The sequence below is a fragment of the Colletes gigas genome, unplaced genomic scaffold (genome assembly GCF_013123115.1).
Source record: "Colletes gigas isolate AHSC1104 unplaced genomic scaffold, ASM1312311v1 Colletes_gigas_Sc00022, whole genome shotgun sequence".
In the NCBI taxonomy this organism is placed as follows: domain Eukaryota; kingdom Metazoa; phylum Arthropoda; class Insecta; order Hymenoptera; family Colletidae; genus Colletes; species Colletes gigas.
Genome location: NW_025106651.1, coordinates 1365184 through 1387005, shown reverse-complemented (window position 1 = coordinate 1387005; position 21822 = coordinate 1365184). Strand labels below are relative to the sequence as shown.

General features: G+C 38.6%; 1 protein-coding gene across 1 annotated transcript in view; it reads right to left on the bottom strand.

Annotated features, from left to right (window-relative positions):
- LOC122401202 (acetylcholine receptor subunit alpha-like 1) overlaps nt 1–21822 on the bottom strand; it is a 234824-nt gene that overhangs the window by 135071 nt on the left and 77931 nt on the right. The window contains exon 2 of the mRNA XM_043403184.1: nt 11171–11443. Within this exon, the coding sequence (XP_043259119.1) occupies nt 11171–11425 (255 nt within the window). The 5' untranslated portion in view covers nt 11426–11443. The remainder of the gene's footprint in view (nt 1–11170; nt 11444–21822) is intronic.

Below are 21822 nucleotides of genomic sequence, written 5' to 3'. Positions count from 1 at the left end.
AAATATTGTTCGATACAAATAGTTCGTTACAGTGTCTAGGAATTCGCTGAATATGGATCGATCGATCGAGTTCCAAATTCCTAGTCCCACGAGTCACAGTTAGGCAGTCGAAGGGAGTAATCAGGTAATATTGCTTCGGACTTTGTTAAGCAAAATTCAATACTCGCGTTGTCGAAATTAGACGCGCAGAGTCCGTGCACGAGCTTTTGTTTGCTCGCAGGAAATTAAACGCGGCTGCATCGTCGAGTTCGAGGAACTCGGAAACTCCCCCTAAGTCCTAAATGGCTTACAAAGTCTAGCGAGCAAGAAAGCGTAAAGGAAGCCACGACCACATTGCTGTCCGCTCGATAGTGCTGCTAACCACTAGAGACCATCTTGTCGATGGAGTAAAGAAAATCACAACTTCGACCGAGTGTCGATTCTTCAAAATATATCCAAGCCCATGGATTTATTTTTTCAAGTAGAATTAACTTGTACTTTAATAAACCTGATATTTTACGTGCTATAAATTGGATTTTCTCTTCTTGAATTATTCCATTTATATTTCTTTCCGTTTGTACTATTCTAACTTTATTAGACTCTCTGAAGTTGTGTTAAATTAATTCTATATTGTTTGTTCGATAACACTGAACAATATACCGTTCATCCATTGTATACAAGTTGATCAATATCAATTTCAATGACCATAGTATTATTATAGTGATATTGATTTGTGATCGTCGACAATATATTTAAGTTAATTTATGGTTCATGAACAGTTTCGAAATGGTTAAGTGCTTTATTTTAAACTGTCATTAAAATTCCTTATTCTCCTCCAACTGTTCATTTCTTATTGATAAGTATTTATGTCATATATCAGTGACATTATTAAAAAAAATTATAAATATCAAGGTTGATTTATTCTAATCGTTTTAAAGGCACGATAGTTGGAAACCGTAATGGCGGTCAACGCATTAATGTTAGAAATGGCGGAGTGATTCGTATCTTCGTTTAAACCCCATTTTATCAATCTTGAGCAAGACTTCCAAACGAATCTTGCAGTAGAACCTTGGTTCGACCAAGGTTTCGCCCTTTCTTAGAAATGTACATGTCAATTCTGTGGCTTTTGTGCGCGTCCTCGAGCTATTGGTCGAAACTCTTTTGCAATCCCGATCTCTTTAACGGACACTGAAAAATAGTTAAAGTTCGTTCGTGTTTATCTCGTAGACGCTTTTTAGGTCCATCGACTGAGGTTTAATTGGATTTGTCGTCTTCCAGAAGCGAGCTTCCGAGTGCGGTGAATGAAATTTTACCCTCTCACAAAAAGTACTTTGGACATCGACCGACTCGATCGCTAAATTGTCGAGCAGAAAATTAAGGACTCGAGCGTTATTTCGCGAAAACACGAATAAAAAACGTAGAATTAATTACCGTTTCACCTCGACCCCGTTTCTAAAAAATTGAAGATTATTTCGATGAAGTTAATTTCCTTATAATGTTTACTACAAAAATTAATTGGATTTCCATAATTATCAAACATTCTATATTTCGTTCATGTTTATTATAAGTGAAGTTAGTTTCTATAAATTTCAATAATTTCCAGAAATTGTCAATTTCGATTATATCTGACTAAATTAATCAAATTTGCCAAAGCGAGCCACCGAGTCCTTTAGAAACGGTTAAATCGAACTTGTTTGCGTGCACGGATCGAGAAAGACAAAAAGCGAAAGAGGAAATGCTCGACTGAGAGGGACGAGAGGGAAGCGGAAGGACTGTCAAAGGACTAAGCTGATTCGGTGGCCGAATGCAATTAAAACTTTTCTACTTTGAACGGTTAATATGTCTTTGTTGTTTCGGTCCGACGAAAGCTTCTCGCGATCCCTTCGACTAACCGTGGCCCTCCCGACGCCTTTTTAGACCGCGCGAATCGCGTCCTTTTCAGCTCGCGGTCTGTAATTCTCGGCCATTCTCCCCAAAGCCGATCAACGAATAGGATCAGGATCCTTTTAATGTCCGCCCTTCCGGAACAGAAAGAATGCAAACGCGAACAATTAAGTTTTCAAAACTCTTTTGTCGCATCCGCATCTGTCGAGGTTAATTCGTCGATTTTCGCGCCGTTGTGTTTCTCCGCGACGGGAACCACTTCTCGCTCGTTCGTAGAAAAAATGATCTACTTTTGTTGAAACGTTGCAAAAGACGCGAACGGAGAAGTTCCCCGCGTCAAATGTGGTGTAAAAATAGTTCGCGAGCCTCGGAGAACGTGAGAAAATCGATGAAATGAAAACCAAAAGGAAAAATCTTGATAGTTTGTTCTCGTTTTGTTCCTTTACTAACTTTGCGTAACCTATATTTTCAACGTGCTCTTACAAAAGCGAAGGAATATGAATCTTTTTTACATTGGACGCTTTTTATCGCGTCGGGCTTTAATAACATGAAAGATGATAATTTTCTTGTTCCTCTTTTCCTTGTGGGCTATCGAGACTCTTTTTCCCCTAGTTTCTATTTCATCGATCTTCTCATGTTCCACGACAAAGCTCCCAAACTATTTTTGTATCGTATTTGATGTAAGATTTATCTCTGTTAATTATTATACGAACATCTGTGCAAAAGGGTCGAATGTAATTGATAATTTCTGTTAAAAGATTCTTGTCTAATATGATTTAGATTGATCATTCTCGTTATTATATTATTTGTTAAGTTAATAAATATTGTTTTTTTTTTTGTACCAAAGTATCGTTACGTATGCGTTAATAAAATAAATGGAGGAGAAAATTTCAGTTGCAGAGGGTGAAAACACGAAACGAACGTACACATATGCAAGTAATAAGTGTCCGTCGATATTGTGGCGCTGAAATATGCAGAATCAGTGGAACACACTGTCAATGGTAAGCCTCGATCGCATAATGCGAAGCGCCCTTTGCGGGGCGAAGCATTGAATAAGCGCGCGTAGAAAGGGGATGAATTAAAACCAGGGGGAAAAAACACGGATCAATGCTCGTTTCGAAATGGGTTACGAGTGAACTACGGACCAAGTGAACAGCAGGAGAACGTCTGCGCAATGCATGTTAATTGAGGATGAGCAATTAAGTGTCACGAGGGTCGTTCTCGGATGACATATTTTCACGATATTTACGCGGAGAAAATCTCGAGCACCTGGCCTGTTCAGTGTCGTCGTCGTCGTCGTTGCTGCGATCCAGTGAGCACGATAGAAGTTGCTTCGCGCGAGATAAGTTCACTGACACGTTATACTTTTCCAGGACACTTTTCTGAACTTGCTGGTCCGGCGTATGAATCACAACCCGGGATGCATCGACGCCACAGTCTGTGCAGAAACGTCCGAAACGTGTACAAAATGCAGCTAAATCGAATTCTTTCAAGCAATGGAAACTTATCATACGAGTTATAATTGATGATACTTCAAACTATAACGAACAATACAAGTTAGCGAGAACAACTGCATAAGAAAACGTGGAATCATAGTTTTAGTTGGATTTTTACTGAATCGAATGGTATAAAGTGTAAAGACAATTTTATGATATACTTCAAACTATAATTAACTATAGATTGATGCTTCAAACTAAAACAAACAACAAACATTACTGAGAAAAACTATATAAGCAAGCGTTGAATCACAAGTTTTAGTTGGATTTGTACTGATTGAAGTGATGTGAAGCATAAAGATGATTTTATGATACTTCCAACAATAACAAACAACAGACCTTAGCGATAAAAACTGCATAAGTATGCGTTGAATCATAGTTATAGTAGAATTTTTACTGATTCGAGTGGTATAAAGTATAAAAATGATTTGATGATATATTTCAAACTACAACAAACTATAGATTAATACTTCAAACTATAACAAACAACAAAAATTACCGAGGAAAACTGTATAAGTAAACGTTGAATCATAGTTTTGGTTGAATGTTTACTGATTCGAATGGCGTAAAGCATAAAGATCAGATTTATGACCAACGATCTCGTAACCCCTAATACACTAATTTTCATCCAAATAAAATCACGTTTTCATAGTTTGGCCGCGATTCGGACGTTTCTGCGTAGTGCACGAGGCGACCAACACGGAGAATTCGATTTACGGGCGTCGTAAAATACGAGCATCGTATTGTCAGGATGATTACGATTCATATTATTGTGTAAACCATTTGTTAAGGGGATATATTCCACTTGACGTTTGAGAATCGCGTACTTCTTCGGAAAGCTGGGCAAGTAAACCGTTGAACGAAGGCGACCAAAACTTTCTATGAATCGTTCAAACATGAAATCGTATTAACCCTGTAACAACAGAAAATAGTTACGTAAACTCCTAAGAAAAATGTAAAGAGTTGAAGCAAGTTTGAACCCATTGGAAACGTTACAGTTAATCTAATTTCATGCTCGAACGACTCATTAAGAACTCTTGATTGTTCCCAACAAATATGAACACATATTTTAATATCAAATGGAGACCCTTCAACTGTCTTTTAATTAATAGAAGGGATATTTAAAAATATTTTTTATCAATTAAGAGGCCATTTCCATATTTCAGGATCTCTTCGGTAATTAATTTCGAGTTCGAGTAAGAAAATGTTTCTCGATCGATCAAGTATTTATTACGTAATTGAAGTTCGCTTTGACAGCATTAATTAGGAAAATAATTTTACCGTGTTACACTAAACTGTTATTAACACAAATTTCGTGTAGCGTTTAATTATTTAAACAAGACTGTTCGTGCAATTACAGCAAAGATAAATCTTATTAAAATTAATGAGTGAGGTGAAACATAATAATACCAACATACACACGGACATTGTTCGAAGCATTAATTCATTAGATTATCTCACAAGCGTCACGATAAATGATACATTGAATAAACAATTGAACGGTTTGGTCGGGATTATCGATGCTTTCCGTGAAAAGCAGGCGTTGGCCGTCGCGTGCCAAGAAAAATCGACGATAGAAAGATGGAAACATCGACCAAAAGAGTCGATTCGAAATCGTTACTCGATGCTTGAATGAAGCAGCGCGGTTTGAATTACTGATTCTGTGGGGTGTCCGGTTTTTGAAAGCGGAGAAAAGGCGGTACCATCGCTGGAATCGGCGTTCGCGTTACTTTAATCGTTCCCTAACGCTCCAAATGGGGTTCCCGTGTCATGCAGTTTGCCGGTCGTTGCCTCGCGTTTGCAACTCTTTTTCGTTTCCAGTCCATCGGTCCCGGGGCTCCTTTCGATCGCGATTCGCATTCCAACCCTGTTTCTTACGAAGAAACGTGCCTAAGCGCAAGACTGACTTGGTCGAACGAGGTGCTGCAAAACGATACAGCTCGAAATACTGCTACCACTTTACGCTGAAAGCCTTTCTCATGAAATTTCTATTTAACGACGTGGAGCAATCACAACCTTTAGCGTAGATACCAAAGCCTCTATCTACCTCAACATTAACCCAAATTACGTTTTTATTCCGAAGAAAATTATTCAATATAAGATACAAATTGGAGGGTAAATTCCAATAAACACGACTTTTCATCTGAGCTCACCCTGATGTGAGATATTGTAAAATAATTGTTCTACACTGATTGTGAATCATATTATTCTTTAAAAATCAATATATATTAATGGTAGAATTAAAAGAGTCATCTTGTTATTTTGTTTTCTTCTTTTAGTATTTGAACAAAAAATCGTACGTAAAAGAATGTTTAATAAGAAAGCGAATGAAAGAGAAGCTAAAACGAAATAAGCAGGAAAATATAAAGTTAAGAAAGAACAGCAATATGAAAAAATAATGGAAAGGAGGAACAGAATCCGGGTAATAATAATAAAAAGTTTTTGTCGGTAATATCCAGAGCAGAAGTTTCGCGACGAGAAACATCGAAGGAAGAGTCGAACGAGATTATCGATTCCGTTCCACTGCACACCACGCATTTGTTAATACGAAGGGATTGCTCAGTTTCTGTCGGATGAGTCGCGCGAACTGGTTACGGGAAAATTCCTCGCGTTTATCCGGCTTACGGCCAGTTTGAAAATTCCTACCGAGTTACGTACTTCGCCGATGCGCGAGTTGAACGTCTGATAATTAAACTATTCAATAATGTTCATGAATTATGGCCGTTAGAGAGAAGTCAACGCGATACGCTCGAAACTATTTGATTTTTCAAGCGAACGAACGCGAACTATTCCTGGCGAAAAATGGGAAATAACCGTTCGAAAAATGCCAGTTAAATCCTCTTTAAATAAGAAATAACAGATTTTTTATTTTTTTGATCTATATAGCTAAATGTATAAGTTTTAATGTGAAAATAAATTGTATTGCAAATAAGAGCACAATTTTATAAACATTCAAATTCAATGAACATCAATTCAACCGAAGTTTAATTAATGCAATGAACGAGTACAGACAGATTTAAATAAAACCTGGTGATTGGAGTATGACCAATACGCGGGAATAAATTAAAGATTAATTCATTTTTGGTTCGTTCGCTTCTTTCGTTCAATTCAATTTGATTTCCGAAATGAAATTAAGTTTTCATATATTACGAAATAATTTTCAAAATAATGGTCCTACAATTGGAATGACATATTAATGAAATTCGTATCACGCGATAATATTCAGGAATCTTTCAGTAAATGAAATTACTAATCCCTTTGCAGCGTTAAAGTGACGAGATATTAACGATTCGACGCGAAACAGAAATAAGCTCGATAAATATAACTTATGGATATTTTGCATATTTATCGGCCATCGCGCGTATTTGTAATTTTGAATTCACGGTGAGGTAACGATTTATATAAACGATGAATATACAGGCTTCTCAAGCAAAATTCATTACATTGCTCTGTGGCTAAAAACACAGAGAAAATATTATATGCCTTAATTTACTTTAAGGCGACAAATTTATATCTTTATCGTGAATCTCATTTTTGGATTTAAACAATTTTTGGTTACTTCAAATAAATCGATACTATTCGTATATCTGAATAGCGTCAAATAAAAGGCTGAAACGTTATCCCGTAATACATATTTTTCATTTTCGTTTGAAACAAAATTCACCCGAGTTTGATGCGAGCAACTCCCTCGAACGTTCCCGTTTCGCCCCGGGCATTTTTTTTTCCATGTACCCGTAAGTAATAACTAAACGGTCCACCGTGTATATTATTTTGGCGTCGCGAGTGCCAGACAAAAATCTCGGTCCCTTTGTGCGCGAAATAAATCCGTCGCTGTCCAGAGGACCAAAAATTCGCCGGACGCTCGAACGCTTTCGTCTGTTTCGGGTAATTTAGGCTGCCCGCGTTATGGCATCCAGCTCGTTTCCGAGAACAGCCAGCCAACAAAACGAAGTTCCCGGCGAGAGTCATTGAAATCCGGTGTTTCCGCAGTTTTTCCTAACTCGTGGAGTACGCCGAATTGTTCAGCGTGATCCACTGTGTCGCATGGATCCACGATAACGACTGTTCGCGTACAACTTGCGAACAATTCAAGAGCTTACACCCAAATCGTCTTAAACTCGTATCTTTTTCAAAATGGGAAATCGTATACGAGAAAACATTTCTGTATAAAATTTTAAACACGACGATTATAAAGACCATCCACGGAAACGGATATTTGAATGCACAAATGTTTATTCGCGGTATTCGAGTAGCTCCAGCTTTACTTTTTCGTGTTGGTTAGTCAATATTAATACAATTGGAGATTATGGAATCGTCGCGTATAGCAACCGTCGCGCAAACAACGATGAACGGATTAAATCGAATAATCTGGCTGTCGGTAAATTTGAATGCGTTCAAGTTTATAATAACACGGCTTAACAATTAGATTCCCTCTTTGTACGTTCGATCGAGAATTCATTTGTTATTGCGCGGTTGGTACGCTGGCACGCTTAAACTAGGCGCATTATATCGACTTTCCATCGACTAAACTGCTTGGTCGAGTCGAGCACCGTTCACAATTTCTTCTCGAACAGTTTAGTCGGGTAGAAATCGAAAATGCTAAGCATCAAACGTGCAGGAAATAAGCGAAGATTAGAAGAATGTTTCTTTAAAACGCTACACTGACAATTTCGAAAATTTAATTATTCTAGTTCAATGTCCATTTATGTATATTATAATATTTTATTTTTATTTTTTGTCAAACTGAAAATGAAACAGGATCGAAAGTTCAATATTAATTCAATTTTACAAATGTTTCTTTCTTTCTTTTCTTTGCTTGTGTAAAAACACTCAAACAGCTGATGTGTGCCAAACTAGAGACGAACGAAATAGAAGTTGAACAGTCAGTAGCCAGACGGATCGTAATCAGAAGAAACAATGTGATCATCGTAAAAAATTTCGCTATTTTCTACCAAAAGCTTTCCCATCCTTTTCCTCCGCTCTTTCTCGCTTTCGTTTCCATTTCTACAAACTTCATCTTACTCATGTCTCCATTGCGTCCATGATCCCTTCCTCTATCTTCTACGAATTTCAAACATCCAATCTTGTGCTGACCGCACCCAGTTTCCTCCTAGGAAAGCACAGCTCCTCCACCAATCAGAAAAACTTGGAATTTATCACAAAACCGAGGGAAAATCAATAGATTCTCGGCAACTCTCAAACCTTACATATTATTTAGCGCGTAACAAGCTTCTATCTGACAATAATTAATCAATTAATCATTTTTTAAACTAGCCATGCAATCTACAATTATTCACTAATGGGAATGATCCAAATTTAGAATGGAAGTAACAAAGTATTAATTTACTGACATTGTTATTTTGTCAAATTATTTAAATTTGCATTGTGATTTTCCTGGTGCTGCGAATACTTAGTTCTATCAATCTTGCAAGGATGCTACTATGTTATATCATTCGGAAATTTACGTGTTCAAAATTGAATATCGTGGTATATTTTTCAAAAATTTCAAATCAACAAAACAATAGCACTCTTCTCTTAATATGACGTATACTATATCGTACTCCAATTTCGTCGCACCTCCTGACATCTAGCGACTAAAGTAATCGACTTAATGTGGACTGACCAATATATGTATATTCTCTACCAATAATAAAACGTGTGAAACTATTATTTGTAAAATAGAACGAAACATAATATATCCTACTCCATTTCCAATCAAACAAAATACTGAATTTTCCACGTCTTGCGTGCATAAGTGAAAATCTTGCTTACAGAAATGAAAACGGATTTTAAAAATATTCGTAAATTAACTTCCATGCTTTCTATGGCCACTACAAATACAAACCATACAAAATAATGATCCAACAATTATTTCCAAAATTGAATCGTTACGACAAAGTGTTAAATATCATTGAGGGAACATTTGAAGGGGGTTTGAATGTTACTGGGGGAATAAAAAAAAATTTCGAAAAATCGCGATCACTGGTCACCTGGTTGACATTGCAGCGTTGGCGTTGCGTTGATAGTACGCAACTGGCGGCTGGTCAGTCGATAACAAATTAATTATAGTTAGTGCGGAGGAACACGTATTTAGTCTATAGACGTCCGTGATCGAGGTAATTACTGCCGAAATTCGGAACAGGGGCTACATAAGCATGTAACACGAATGTAATAACCAAGGAGACAATGCAGTGTCTGGGTTAAAGGGGGTCATGATACGGGGTACCGGGGGTTCGCGGGATAGACAATCGCGTAATTGTAGCACATTGATCCGTTGAGAAGATGGCCTCGAGTGCAGGCTGCCATTTGGGGCCCGGTCAAACCTCGCCCGAGACATGATTGATTGGCCGCGATCAGATTATGGCAATTAATGGCTCGAGTGCTACGGATCGGCCCGCTTGTAAATTAGTTCCGGTTCCGGCCGGGGAACTCCCGGAATTCAACTTATCGCCGCAAGTACGTGAATGGCCCGCGCGTCGAGGCTGCGTCCATCGCGTAATTCATTCGCCGCGGTGGATGTGCGTTGGCACGAACGAATTTGTCGAACATGGCCCACCAGTCGTCGATCCTGACAAGCTTTCCACCGCGATGGATCGTATGATCGACGCGGAAAGTATGTCCACGCGCGTTAGCGCATCTCATCTCTGGGACGTCGATTTTAAACGATTTTTGAAACAGTCGTTATATAATTATACAGCAAGGATTTTTTAAATTTGATGAATTTCATGTTTCTGAATCTATTCAGAATGCATCTATTACTGTGATTTTTTGTGTTTGCAGTGTGAAAATAATAGATGTAGAAGAAGACTCGCGCTTGGGTTCGAAACATAAATTAATCGCAAACTTTGATCACTTCTCTGCACCCCGTCAGAGCTGCCACGCCAAATCCTATTTAATACTGTATTTAATCGTTTCTTACAGCCTGCTGGGACTGATTGCTAGAGTAATCGAAGGTAAGATTAGCGAACATTTCCTATTTTCAAGTGACAGATATATCGCAACGACGAAAAGTGGAACAAGGGAGACAGTTTCGAAAGTAATCAGGAAAACAATTATCAGGGGATAATTATTTCCACTTTTTAGCTTCATCGATGATTGTCTTTAGGAATAACCACGGGACAAACATTCGATACGAAGTACAGAAAATAATGTCACTGAACAAAGTGTTTCAAATTGGATCGCGCGATCGATCAACGTAGAAATTCTATGTCTAAAAATAAATTGTTTATCGTGACTTTATTTTCAAAAATTTCGATTGTGAAGTTCATCTGTGGCACGCATACGATCGAGTTCGATTTAACTAACGTCTCACCATTATTCGTTGTTTCTACATACGTTTGCACGTGGGAGTAAATACACGCATTTAACTCATCAAACAAATGATACTCTATGAATTTTAAGGCACTATGTGGTCGTTAATACAACAAAAGAAGGCATACTATTTAAAGTAAATTAATATAAAACAATCTAACATATGTGTCCGATCGATCGTTTACTGTTTCTACTTGGTTTAACGTTCGATAAACATCGACGGTGATATTACGGTATTATTTGCTCCAACCAGTACTTCATACGTCAAGAACAACATAATCACCGAGAATCAGGTAACACTATATCACTGTTAATAATTGAACACACCAGTACAAGTGGAAATACCGAATAATAGTCAGACCATTAGCCACGTCGACTAGATTAAACGTAACACGAGCCATGATAGTTAATTTTCTCGTAAACAAAGCATCATTTTTTATGTATTTCTATTCGTAGAGTGACGTGCTAATAGAATAATGGATAAAATAGAGTCTACTCACAACGTCAATGAGTTGGGAGAGGCGTAGTCCCATTTTGACAGTGAGGCGATCGCTGTTGTTGCCAACAGGGCGGATGAGTCGGTTATAATTCGACAGTAAGTCGTCGTAGAGACGCTTCGCTTCCGGATTGGCCGAGGCCCCCGGAAACGGGGCAACAAGACAGGAAATGGCCGTCGCCATCGCCAGCAATCCGCCCAGCCTAGACCATCGCCACCAGCCTTTCCCACCGTCGTTCGACCAAGCATCCCTAAGCATCGTACGCCTTGTCCACCCCTGAAACCATACATTTTATCGTTAAGGATCACCTATACATTCACTATCGCCCAATGATACCAATATATATGGTCCTAGTATATTACTGGTGGAAAGTTTATGGGAATTTATCTCTGCATCGTGGTCTTGGGACTCAATCTTCTTTTAACACCTTTGGAACTCTCAGTGTACGAAACACTTTATTAATACCTATAGTTTTTTCTATAAGCATAATATTTCGTTCAAAAATAATAGAATGAAAACGTAAACTATAACTAGAACATTCGTACACAGAAATTTGAATTTGAAGTAACAGCTTTTATTCTATAATATTTTCAAGAAAATGCGTGCCTGAAAAGAGTGAGAGAAACACGTTTGAGTTGTTTAGAGTTTACTTTTTTGGAATTCCAAATAAATGAACAAACTATTTTTTTAATCATTTCTATTATCGTATCAATTGCTCGATCGTATAAAGATTGATATGGCGTCGAAGATAATGGTGTCTGAATATTTCCATGACAGACTGTATATGTTTAGAAAGAAATCTTTATTTCTATAACGATCGAAATGTGCTTGTAACTTTTGAGCAGCAGAGTACACGTGACGCTAATACCGGACGCGTTAAGCTCTTCCCGAGCATCGAACTGCGCGTTTCTAAGGGACACCCGTTACGTACACACAAGACACGTGCTTGTCGGCATCTCATAATGCTTTGACGTCAACTTTTCAAGCGAATCACGGTACATAGTAAGGCGTAAGTTGGTTGCCAGACGAAGTCATTTACTAGCCGCGGAGAAGAGCGTAACCGACCATAAAGGAGGGCTTGAACGGCATTGTTGTGTCGCTGAAAGGAAGGTGGGAAGGGAGAGAGAACCTCTTGAGGAACTTTTATCGCTTCGTCGCTGACCTACCTGCGGCCATTATCAGTCTACCTATACGTCTGGAAGAGCTACTTTCTCACATTACCCAAGGATATACACAGTTTGTCCCAAAAAGTTACACAACTGTTTTTCTGCAAACGAACTAACCTTGGAGAGACTGTTCCACGAGCTCAAACGTTAAAGACTTTGGGGAAGGGGGGTGTAAAGGGTTGTCAAGCCTGGCTATAGTGCACAAATACAGCGAATCAAATTAATATCGAGACACTATACGATGTTCACTTTAACACAATTTTGTTCGTGATAAACAGTATAAATATTTTATTGTAAATTAAAAATTAAAAATTCTATGAATGTTTCATAACACAAATTAAAATGACAGTATTTGAACAAATATTGTTTCAATTTAATAACGAAAAATTTCGTGTCGAACCGTGTACACTTCAAATCCATTTTCGAGGAACAATACTTTTTTAATTATCGTAAGAATTTAGTCCGAAGTTTGGGAATCATTGTTCGGCGCGGATGCCTGATGAGGGACACGGGCTCCTCGATCCACGGAAAGTTTAAAAACTCGCTGGCATAAGGTGAAACGTTTCAGTTTGCCCGTAAGAGCGTCGAATAATTAAAATTTCCGCCCACTTCGTAACGGACGATGAATTTTAAAGTTGCTTTCATTCCAATCATTCCCAAGCGCGTCTCGGTTAATCAACGAATTACAGGAGAAGGTGCATTAATTATTTATATGCAAAATGAAATTTATGCAATTTCCCCGGTCATCCGGGAAATAAATATTCCTCGATCACGGACGGTTTCATAGACAGCAGCCCGTAAAATTACAATCGGCGCCGTTGAAATTGCACATCCGCGAGGACCGTTTCGATCGTATTTGCAATTTTATGAGCCTGCGGTATCGATTCGTTTGCTAGGAATTTACGCGACGCGTCATTGTGCATCTATTAATGTGCGAAATTATATGTATTTGCACGTTTTATTCCCTGAAATTTCCACGCCGTTATCGATAACTAGGCAAACTCATCGCGCCCCGAATATAAACTCTGTTGAAATTCCCTGCTTCGATGAAAGGTTCCGCAAACTCAAACGCAATATTTCCCAAACCGCGCCAAAGTACATTTAATTACTAACACCGATTTTGGTCTTAGAACAATCTTTATACAGAATGTCCCTCACGAAACACCTAATTATCTCCTCTATTTTCGATGATACGAATGGATTCATTTTTTGGCAAGTTTTTTTCAAGCCATTCACTTTTTTTAATATCAAATGATGTATGTTTATATAACAGTTTTATTTGCAATTTCAATTTTCTTAAATGCCACATATTCTTCGCAAATACAGCGGGTTTATTACTAAATACAAAATAGTCGTACATACACCTGAAATTGACGCCCTAAATTTTCAAAAACGTTTCAGGTCAAATACGACTACGCACGAGTTTCTGTTTTAACGCTACGCGTTAAACACGCATGGTTGCGTATCAACGTTTCTATATATTTGAATAATTCGTGGAAATGCGTCGATTTATTGATTTTCCCTTCCAGTTGATTGCATTCTGCGTGTTAAAAACGCTTCCCATGCATCTGCGATGCCAAATTTACGTTTCGAGACGTCCGGTTACCAAGCACAACTTCGATTTGTCTCATAGTTATCAAAAATTTGTTCTAACATTCGAAATAGAAAACTCTATTTTTTAAAAATAACTCTGTTTTCACCAAATAAATTACGTTAAAAAAGTTTTATCGCCGAGTGCCACTTTTTGTCGGTCCACAATACCTGATGAACCGTTTTTCCCTAATAGCAAACAAAAAATGGCGCCTGGCCAAGATGGCCCAAGTCGACCAGGGATCTTGCAGGACCCCTTATCCGTACTGTGTCGGGTCAACCAACCGTAGATAAGACGACCCTGCGGTCATTATCAACTCATTCTGCCACCCCCTAACCCTAATCCCTCCTGACGTTTGTTCCATCCTTTGACCATGGAGTTAATTACACCGGAATTCCGTACGTACCTGGCTTTCTCGCGAATCCCTTTCGTTGCACAATCATCCCAGGGATCTCTTTGCCCCACGACCCTTGTATCGAGCCCTTCCATACTGTATCGTCCCTTGTCAATCTCCAGGGAGACTAAGGACCACCGATATACAACGCGTATCTGAGCCATAAGAGTCTTAACCGGTTAATGGAACTCGTAAAAACGTACTGAAGCTACAAATTGGGGATCACATAATTAACTCTGATTTTTATAAAATATTTTCAAACATTTTCTTTAGCCTCTGCAGGATCTTCTAAAATTCATTTTTGCTAATCCTTGAAATCCTTGGATTTTTAGAGAAGATTCTATTATTTTTAGCAAATAAAGCTTGAATCTTTCGTTTAAAATCCCCTATTCTACAGAAGCAATTATACAGACGTAATTTGTATAGAAAACGTAAGACTAAGATAATTCCCTATCATAGTTAGGTTGTCTTATTCTTATGTTAACGAGAAGAACAGAAATATTTATTAAAGACTCTAATGATAAAATCAAGAGCCGCGATAAGCAATTTCTAATACCCTGCGAAAAGTAGGATTCAACGTTAAAAGGGTTGGAGGAATCGGAAGCGCATTATGTGGATAAAACCGTATTACTTTCCCTCTGTTTGAACTATGAGCACGCGAAGGAGGTCAATATTCTTCACCCTTCCAACGAACGGATCAACGGATCCAGAAGGTCAACGTTAAGCACGATCACGGGTGAAATTTACCAACATTTTCTTTGCTCTTTGCTCGATCACAGCGAACGGGCTGATTTATTGTTTAACGAGGAATATGTTCTCCAAACGCTTCCAAGATTAAAGTAAACATTGTGGGTAGAATAGACGTACGAAGAGATGCTCTTCAGTAGCGGATGATCGACTCGGTTAAACGATACTGGGTGCACTCGATTGAGCAGTTTCTCTTGCGTTAGCCAGTCGCGGCTCGTGAAAGTGGATATAACGGAACCAATAATGAGCCGTGACCAGCGACTGTGATCCATCAATCTGGATCAGTCGGCTCGAGCGAACCCATGACGACGCGTCAGCAACATACGCCAGCTTATAAGTAAATACAGAGGAACGTCGATTCACGAACTAACAGGGAGACAAATTTGCTCCGATAATCGTCTTTTCGGATAATACGTCCAAATCGAAATTCCAACTTTGCGATAAAATAATTCTGCGCATCCTACAAAAGAACACATAACAAACGCGATATAAAAAAAAAAGTTAATAATTTTTGGAGTTAAGTTTCGTATTTCTTATAAAATAAATATTCAAGAAGCATCTATTTCTAATACATCTGCAATTTTCCAATTCTAATAGTTTCGATTTACAATTTATAATTCTTGCAATCCTTTTATTACTCGTAGTATAAACGAACCGTGTAGTTTATTACAAATACAGATTTCGGATGCCACTGTTCCAAATTTGTTAACACTCTGACAATACACTCGTGATGTACAAAAAACAGAGGTCAACATAGATATACATACGCACGTTCGTGCACGCAGAATGTTGTAACCTGACATTTTTTATTTTGTTTTTTTTTTTTTGTCAAAGCACTTGAAAACATCGATAAATGAAAAAATTTATACAAGGGGGATCGAATTTTGACCAATAGCAATACATCGCCTCTATTGTGCTCCGCAACAGACGGGAAAGTAAAAATCCATCGCGACCGCTCGACCCGCTGAATTGTTCCTGGTTGCAAACGCGAACACAGGCGCTGGTAATTCGTCACAGTTCGCCAAGTTCCTCGTGTGAAAGTTTCGTCGCGCGCCTCGATTGTCCTCCAACTAATTTTGGGCTGTAATTCGCTTGGGGAGTGCAGAAACGCGGAATGGAATTCGGGTCGTTCTCCGCGCGTTTGGAAAAATGTAGAGAAATTAGGTTTCGCCCGGGGTAAATATTTCCCGTTCGAGTCCGCTATTGCATCGGGGAAATAATTTTTATTCGCTTTACCACGACTGTTCCGACGTTTCGTAATTTTTTAACGGAATCGTTTACTTCTAAAAAATACAAAACTGTATCCAATCTTTTCATGAGCGACTAACTGATAACATTTGTGAACTTCTAAATAGCTTTATTACCATTGGGAATACTGTCAAATAATTATTTAACATTTCTATTTCTCACACTAAAATTTATACAAACGATAAACAACGTAAACACTTTATTATTTAATTATATTTCTGCTTAAATAATATTAATATTATATTTTCGTAAATTGCCTGACTGATGTTCTCATCCATAACAAATTTCTTTTATACACTGATTTATCTAAATGCCACATTATGAGGACGTCATGACAATTTTATATTTACAGAAGCTAAAGAAATTATTAACTTTGAAATTTTAAACTTCACTGTACATTCTGAATAAGAAATAATTGTAGGGAGAGTTTAACATAAATATATAAAATTTATATCATATAAATTATATGTATAATACAACGTTGTATTTAAAACATGATTGCGTTACGGTTTACGTTTTAATTGCTGCGCTCGAATATACATGAGCTCGCGTAACAGTATTATTCTCGATGTTTAGGTTGGATAAAGTACCAGGTACGTCAATTTTTCGATCTAGATGGATTTACTAAGTATTTGTACTATGATACTATTAAATTTCGAAAACCGTGGAACAACTTTTCGATCGACTTCGACTTGAGTACCCGAGCAACTATATACTCAAGCGACGTGTCGAAAACCGGAAGTCACCGACTGAACGCGAACTCCCAGCGAGCGCGGAGTAATAGCTGGCAACCGCTCGCCGTCCGCTTTATTAAATTTATGGAAACTTCGCGCGCATTTATCGAAAGGGCCGGCATGAATGCACGTCGTCGTCGTCGTTCGGTGTTCCGATGCAACTCGAACGTTGCAACTGGGCTAATCGAATCTCGCGTCGCGTACAGCCACTAACTAAGCTTTTCTCTACGCGCTCGGATGGCGCATTAATTGGACCGAGTCTCTATTTCGTTCGCCAGCCGTGTTTGTTAGCCGTAAAAGGGTAAGAAGAAAACATCCCTTTCTCGCGAATGCAAAAGAAGATGGTCTCTCGAATGAATAATCAAGTTCCTGGACTTCACTTTGTATTGGAAACCGACAGTGTTGGCATTATTCCTAAATTTTGCAAGTGTTACTTGTAACCTGAGTGGTAAATAGTTTTCGAAATATGAAGAGAAAAGGTCTGATTTTAGTTAGTTGAGATGTTAGGTTTCTGTGAGATTGCCCCTTTAAATAGTCAACCGCCTCTAATGACAAATACGAACTAAAACGAATCTATAAAAAAGCTTCTACGATAGGATAGATCGTGTAGAAAACATGGAAACGAGCTTTAATTAGTGACTCCCAAAGTCCTAGATGAAAAGAGCTCCCAGTCGATTGTGGTCTCTGATCGCCGCCAACGATGAACACCAAAGCACAACCGGGGCAAACAGAAGCACACAGGACGAACAAACGTTCCCCTAACCGCACGACATCCTTTCTATGTCGCGATCCCCATCCGGGGGTAATTAAAAGGACACTAAACAACGCGAGGAGCAATGCGCCAAAGGCGCCACACGAGAAGGATATAAAGTAAAAGCACCAGTGGACAACTTTGAAGCTTCTTTGCCCAAAAAAAACTACATTTCCTTTGCTTCTCATTAGAACACCTTAATGAATGGACTTATAAAAGATGCCATTTCTGAAAAGGCTGATTCAAAGATCTGACAAGTTTAAATAACAGAAGCAACCGGATATCTTGATTTAAGGTAATTGATGCTGGATTTGTCTCCAGAGTGTGCTTTATAAATAGCGATTCGGCTGATAATGATAATTTTTGTTTCGTCGACAACTGTCCGCCGCGGTGCAATTACCATAAACACCACGACGATAAAATCAATGTACGCCGTCGGTGTTTCGGTGTTTTATAATCTCAGTGTGCTCTTTCCAGCCTGTGAGACGGGGCTCAATTTAGAGCACTGGCTAGATTTACGGGGGCGGCTCTCCCTCGAGCTTTGCAGGTTATGGATCGTGTACCGCTTGACGCGTGACAACGTAGGAGGATTGGGGATTGCAAGGACTAAAACGGTGGATCTGGATGGACGGGAGGGGGGAGGGCGAATGCATATGCGTGTACGTGTGTTTGTCGGAGAGAGAAGGGAGTCGATGGAAAAAATCAATTGTCTCCTGCATCCATCTCTTGCGAATCTTCGGGAGCGCGGCTTTTCAGATAAATCGAGGGAGGATGAATTGCCATAGCCTGGGCGTACATCCTGTCTCCGGTGCAGAAGAACCCCGACTGGCTCGTTCACGATCGATGATACTTCTCCCCCGTCGATGGGAGCGACGAAAGTGTCGAGGATTCGAGCTCGAAATTACACAGGGAGAAATATGGCCGGACTTCCCCGCCTGACGGCAGCGTCGCGAATTAATCGACGACCGAAGAGGAACGTCCGCGCGAAACGGAAATAGTCGCCATTCAATTTTCGCCATCGAACACGCCGAGTCGCCGGGGAGATCGATGGAATCCAAGTATCGGCGTACAGCGTGAAAAAAAAACGTAACTTCGTCACCTTAACCCTCGCGCGACTTTCAATTTTTGGGCGTTAAGCAACTTATTATTTGGCTGTGAGGCCGGTCACAAATTATTTCGATTTTGGAGGAAGAAATGGTGGTGATAATAAAGATAATTGTACGAGAATTGTTATCTTCAAAAATTACTATAGGGGAGACCAGTGGTAACGACGGTTGTGTCTTTAAGATGCAGAAAAGATAGCGTTGTGCTTTCAATTATTTTGAAAACATAAATAGATCACACTGTTAAACATTTTAATAGCGTCCGTGACAACGAATTGAATAGTTTTCGACAAGAGGTAGTTACGTATCAGTAAATATTTCGCAGTTATTATTTCTGTCGTATTCAATTATTTAATGTCGTTATAAATCAAATAACATTTAAGAACATGTTGTAATAGCATTTACTAGAATATTTGAATATATAAACAAAATATTTGTAAACATTGCCATATATAATGACACAGAGAGGACCCGAAAGAAATAGCCCTCGAATAATTTCCGATGATGTTGTTTCTTCGACATATATGTTTGTGTTAATTCGAAATTAATAAACAAACCTTATTAATAAAATTGTGTTTTACTTCATCAGAGAATGAAATGTCTCATTAGAAAGTAATTAACACTTACTTCCTAATAACCACTTACCCTTAATACTTCGACTAATAAAAAAAAAAAGGAGTTTCTATGAAAAACTTTGAGCTGAAAATCTTAAAACAGAATAAATTTAACAATGAATTAATCAAGACTGAAAAAAGTAACTACATTATTTATGTTTCCTCAAAATCGGAAAAAAAAAATTAAAAATCATCGATCTACAATTATATAATAATTTTTATTTTAAAAATCGTCTAAGATCGATGACTCCAAGTGGAAGTACACTCTTAACTTGGAAAGAAATGTATTGGAATGAATCAACCAGCTAAAGTGGAAGCTTGGATCAGCGTTTCTGTAGACGGTAACATCCCCTAAGGGATCTAGAATCTTTCAGGTTGGGGATTAAAGTGATCGCAAACATTAGGGGGAAGCTACTACTGTGATCGTTAAAGTACTTAATTTTGGATTCGTCGCATGCAGGAATTTGTAATTTCTAAACCCAAATTTCGATTAATAATTTGGTACTCGCAGCAGACAAAGTGGAATTTCTCTGTTGCGACCCTTTCGAGTCTGCGTTCTCGCTGCTCCTAACGACCGGGACGCTTTTTCCTGCTGTGGTTTCTTCTAGCAAAAAACGCCGCGAGTTCTTGCATAAATGGCCGCGAACGAACGTCGGCCAAACGCGGATTAATTCTCGGCCATTCGGGCGGGAGAAAAAGCGCGCTCGGTGGGCGAGTTAAAAGCTGACAAAAGGCCAACGGCGCGCGGAGATTTCGAATCGGTGGCGCGGCGAGGACAACGACCGGTTCACCGAAAGGAATGACAAACGCCGCCCTTTATGGCTTATAATTATTCAAATGCGCGGCTGTTGCTGAACGGGAACATTTTCCTGGCCGACGCGAACGCGAGTCGCGCGTCCGTTTACACACGGTCCGCGCCAGATCCGAGCAGCGCGCGCTTCGCAAATTGCGCTCGTGGCGGTGAACTATTTAGCCCGAATGAGAAACTAACTATCCGTGTAACCGCTATATCACGACAATGAACACGGTCAATGTTTTATCGCGCGTAAGCATAATACTTTATTGTACGCCGGCGTTTCCGACGACAGCGTTATGCTTGCGATCCAAATGCACGCGGCCATCGACCCGAAACGCTGGACGAACCGTTTCGGTTTGGGGGCTCGACCTTCCCTGACTAAATTCCTCCGCGTGATCCGTAAACGTGCTACGGGCATCGGAAGAACTTCGAAAATTGAATAACTTGCAGCGACAGGGACATGCAACTCCATTTTTACCAGTTTCGAGTAAATTGGAAAAAACTCTATAAAAATTGTGACTTCGATAATTGTTATTGGAAATGTAGTATCAATTTCAATTAAACTTATATCTGTTAAATGTTACGTACATTAATGAATCAAATACAAATTGAATTTAAATATTCTTAGTTGGGAGTGAAGATCACATTTGCAATGATTATAGGTGTTGGTTACATAAGATAAAGGTATGGAGTTTTATAAAAAATTATTATTCAAAATGTAGTAACAATTTAAATTAAAATTATATCTGGTGATAATTAAATGTTACGTACTTTAATGAATCAAATATAAATTGAATTGAAATATTCTTAGTTGGGAGTGAAGATCACGTTTGCAATGATTATAGGGGTTGGTAAGATAAAATAATTATAAAGAGTGTTCAGGGTCTTCAGAACTAGATTCTACACGTGAAAACAATAAAAAGAAATTCATATAAACATAGGTCCTATTCGACTTTGTTTTCGTGTTATGGCGAGTTTCGTCTTTAATACACCATATTTACTCACCTTCGCAACAAATGTTCGAAATAAGCTCCTTGCTAAGAGAAAATGTTCACAGAATACAAAATTGAAGCAGATACTGAGCTCTATTCGTAAACAGTGAGGTAAGCATAGTTCATTCATTAATATCTTTCGAAATAAGACGCATGTTTATATGTACCTTTTTTTATTGTTTTCATGTGTAGAATTTACTCCTGAAGTGAGTCCCACATGCTACGGGACACCCTGTATAATTACTTTATGTAACCAACCCCTATAACCATTGCAAATGTGATCTTCACTACAACTAAGAATATTTAAATTCAATTTGTATTTGATTCAATAAAGTATGTAATATTTAATTACCAACAGATATAAATTTAATTTAAATTGATACTACGTTTTCAATAATAATTTTTTATAAAACTCCACAGATAGGTCAAGAGGCATCGATAGATTCTCGATTACGCCCAATCAACGTTTCGCAGTCAATTGATCACGAAGAGTGACGTTGGTCTAAATGAATTGACTGC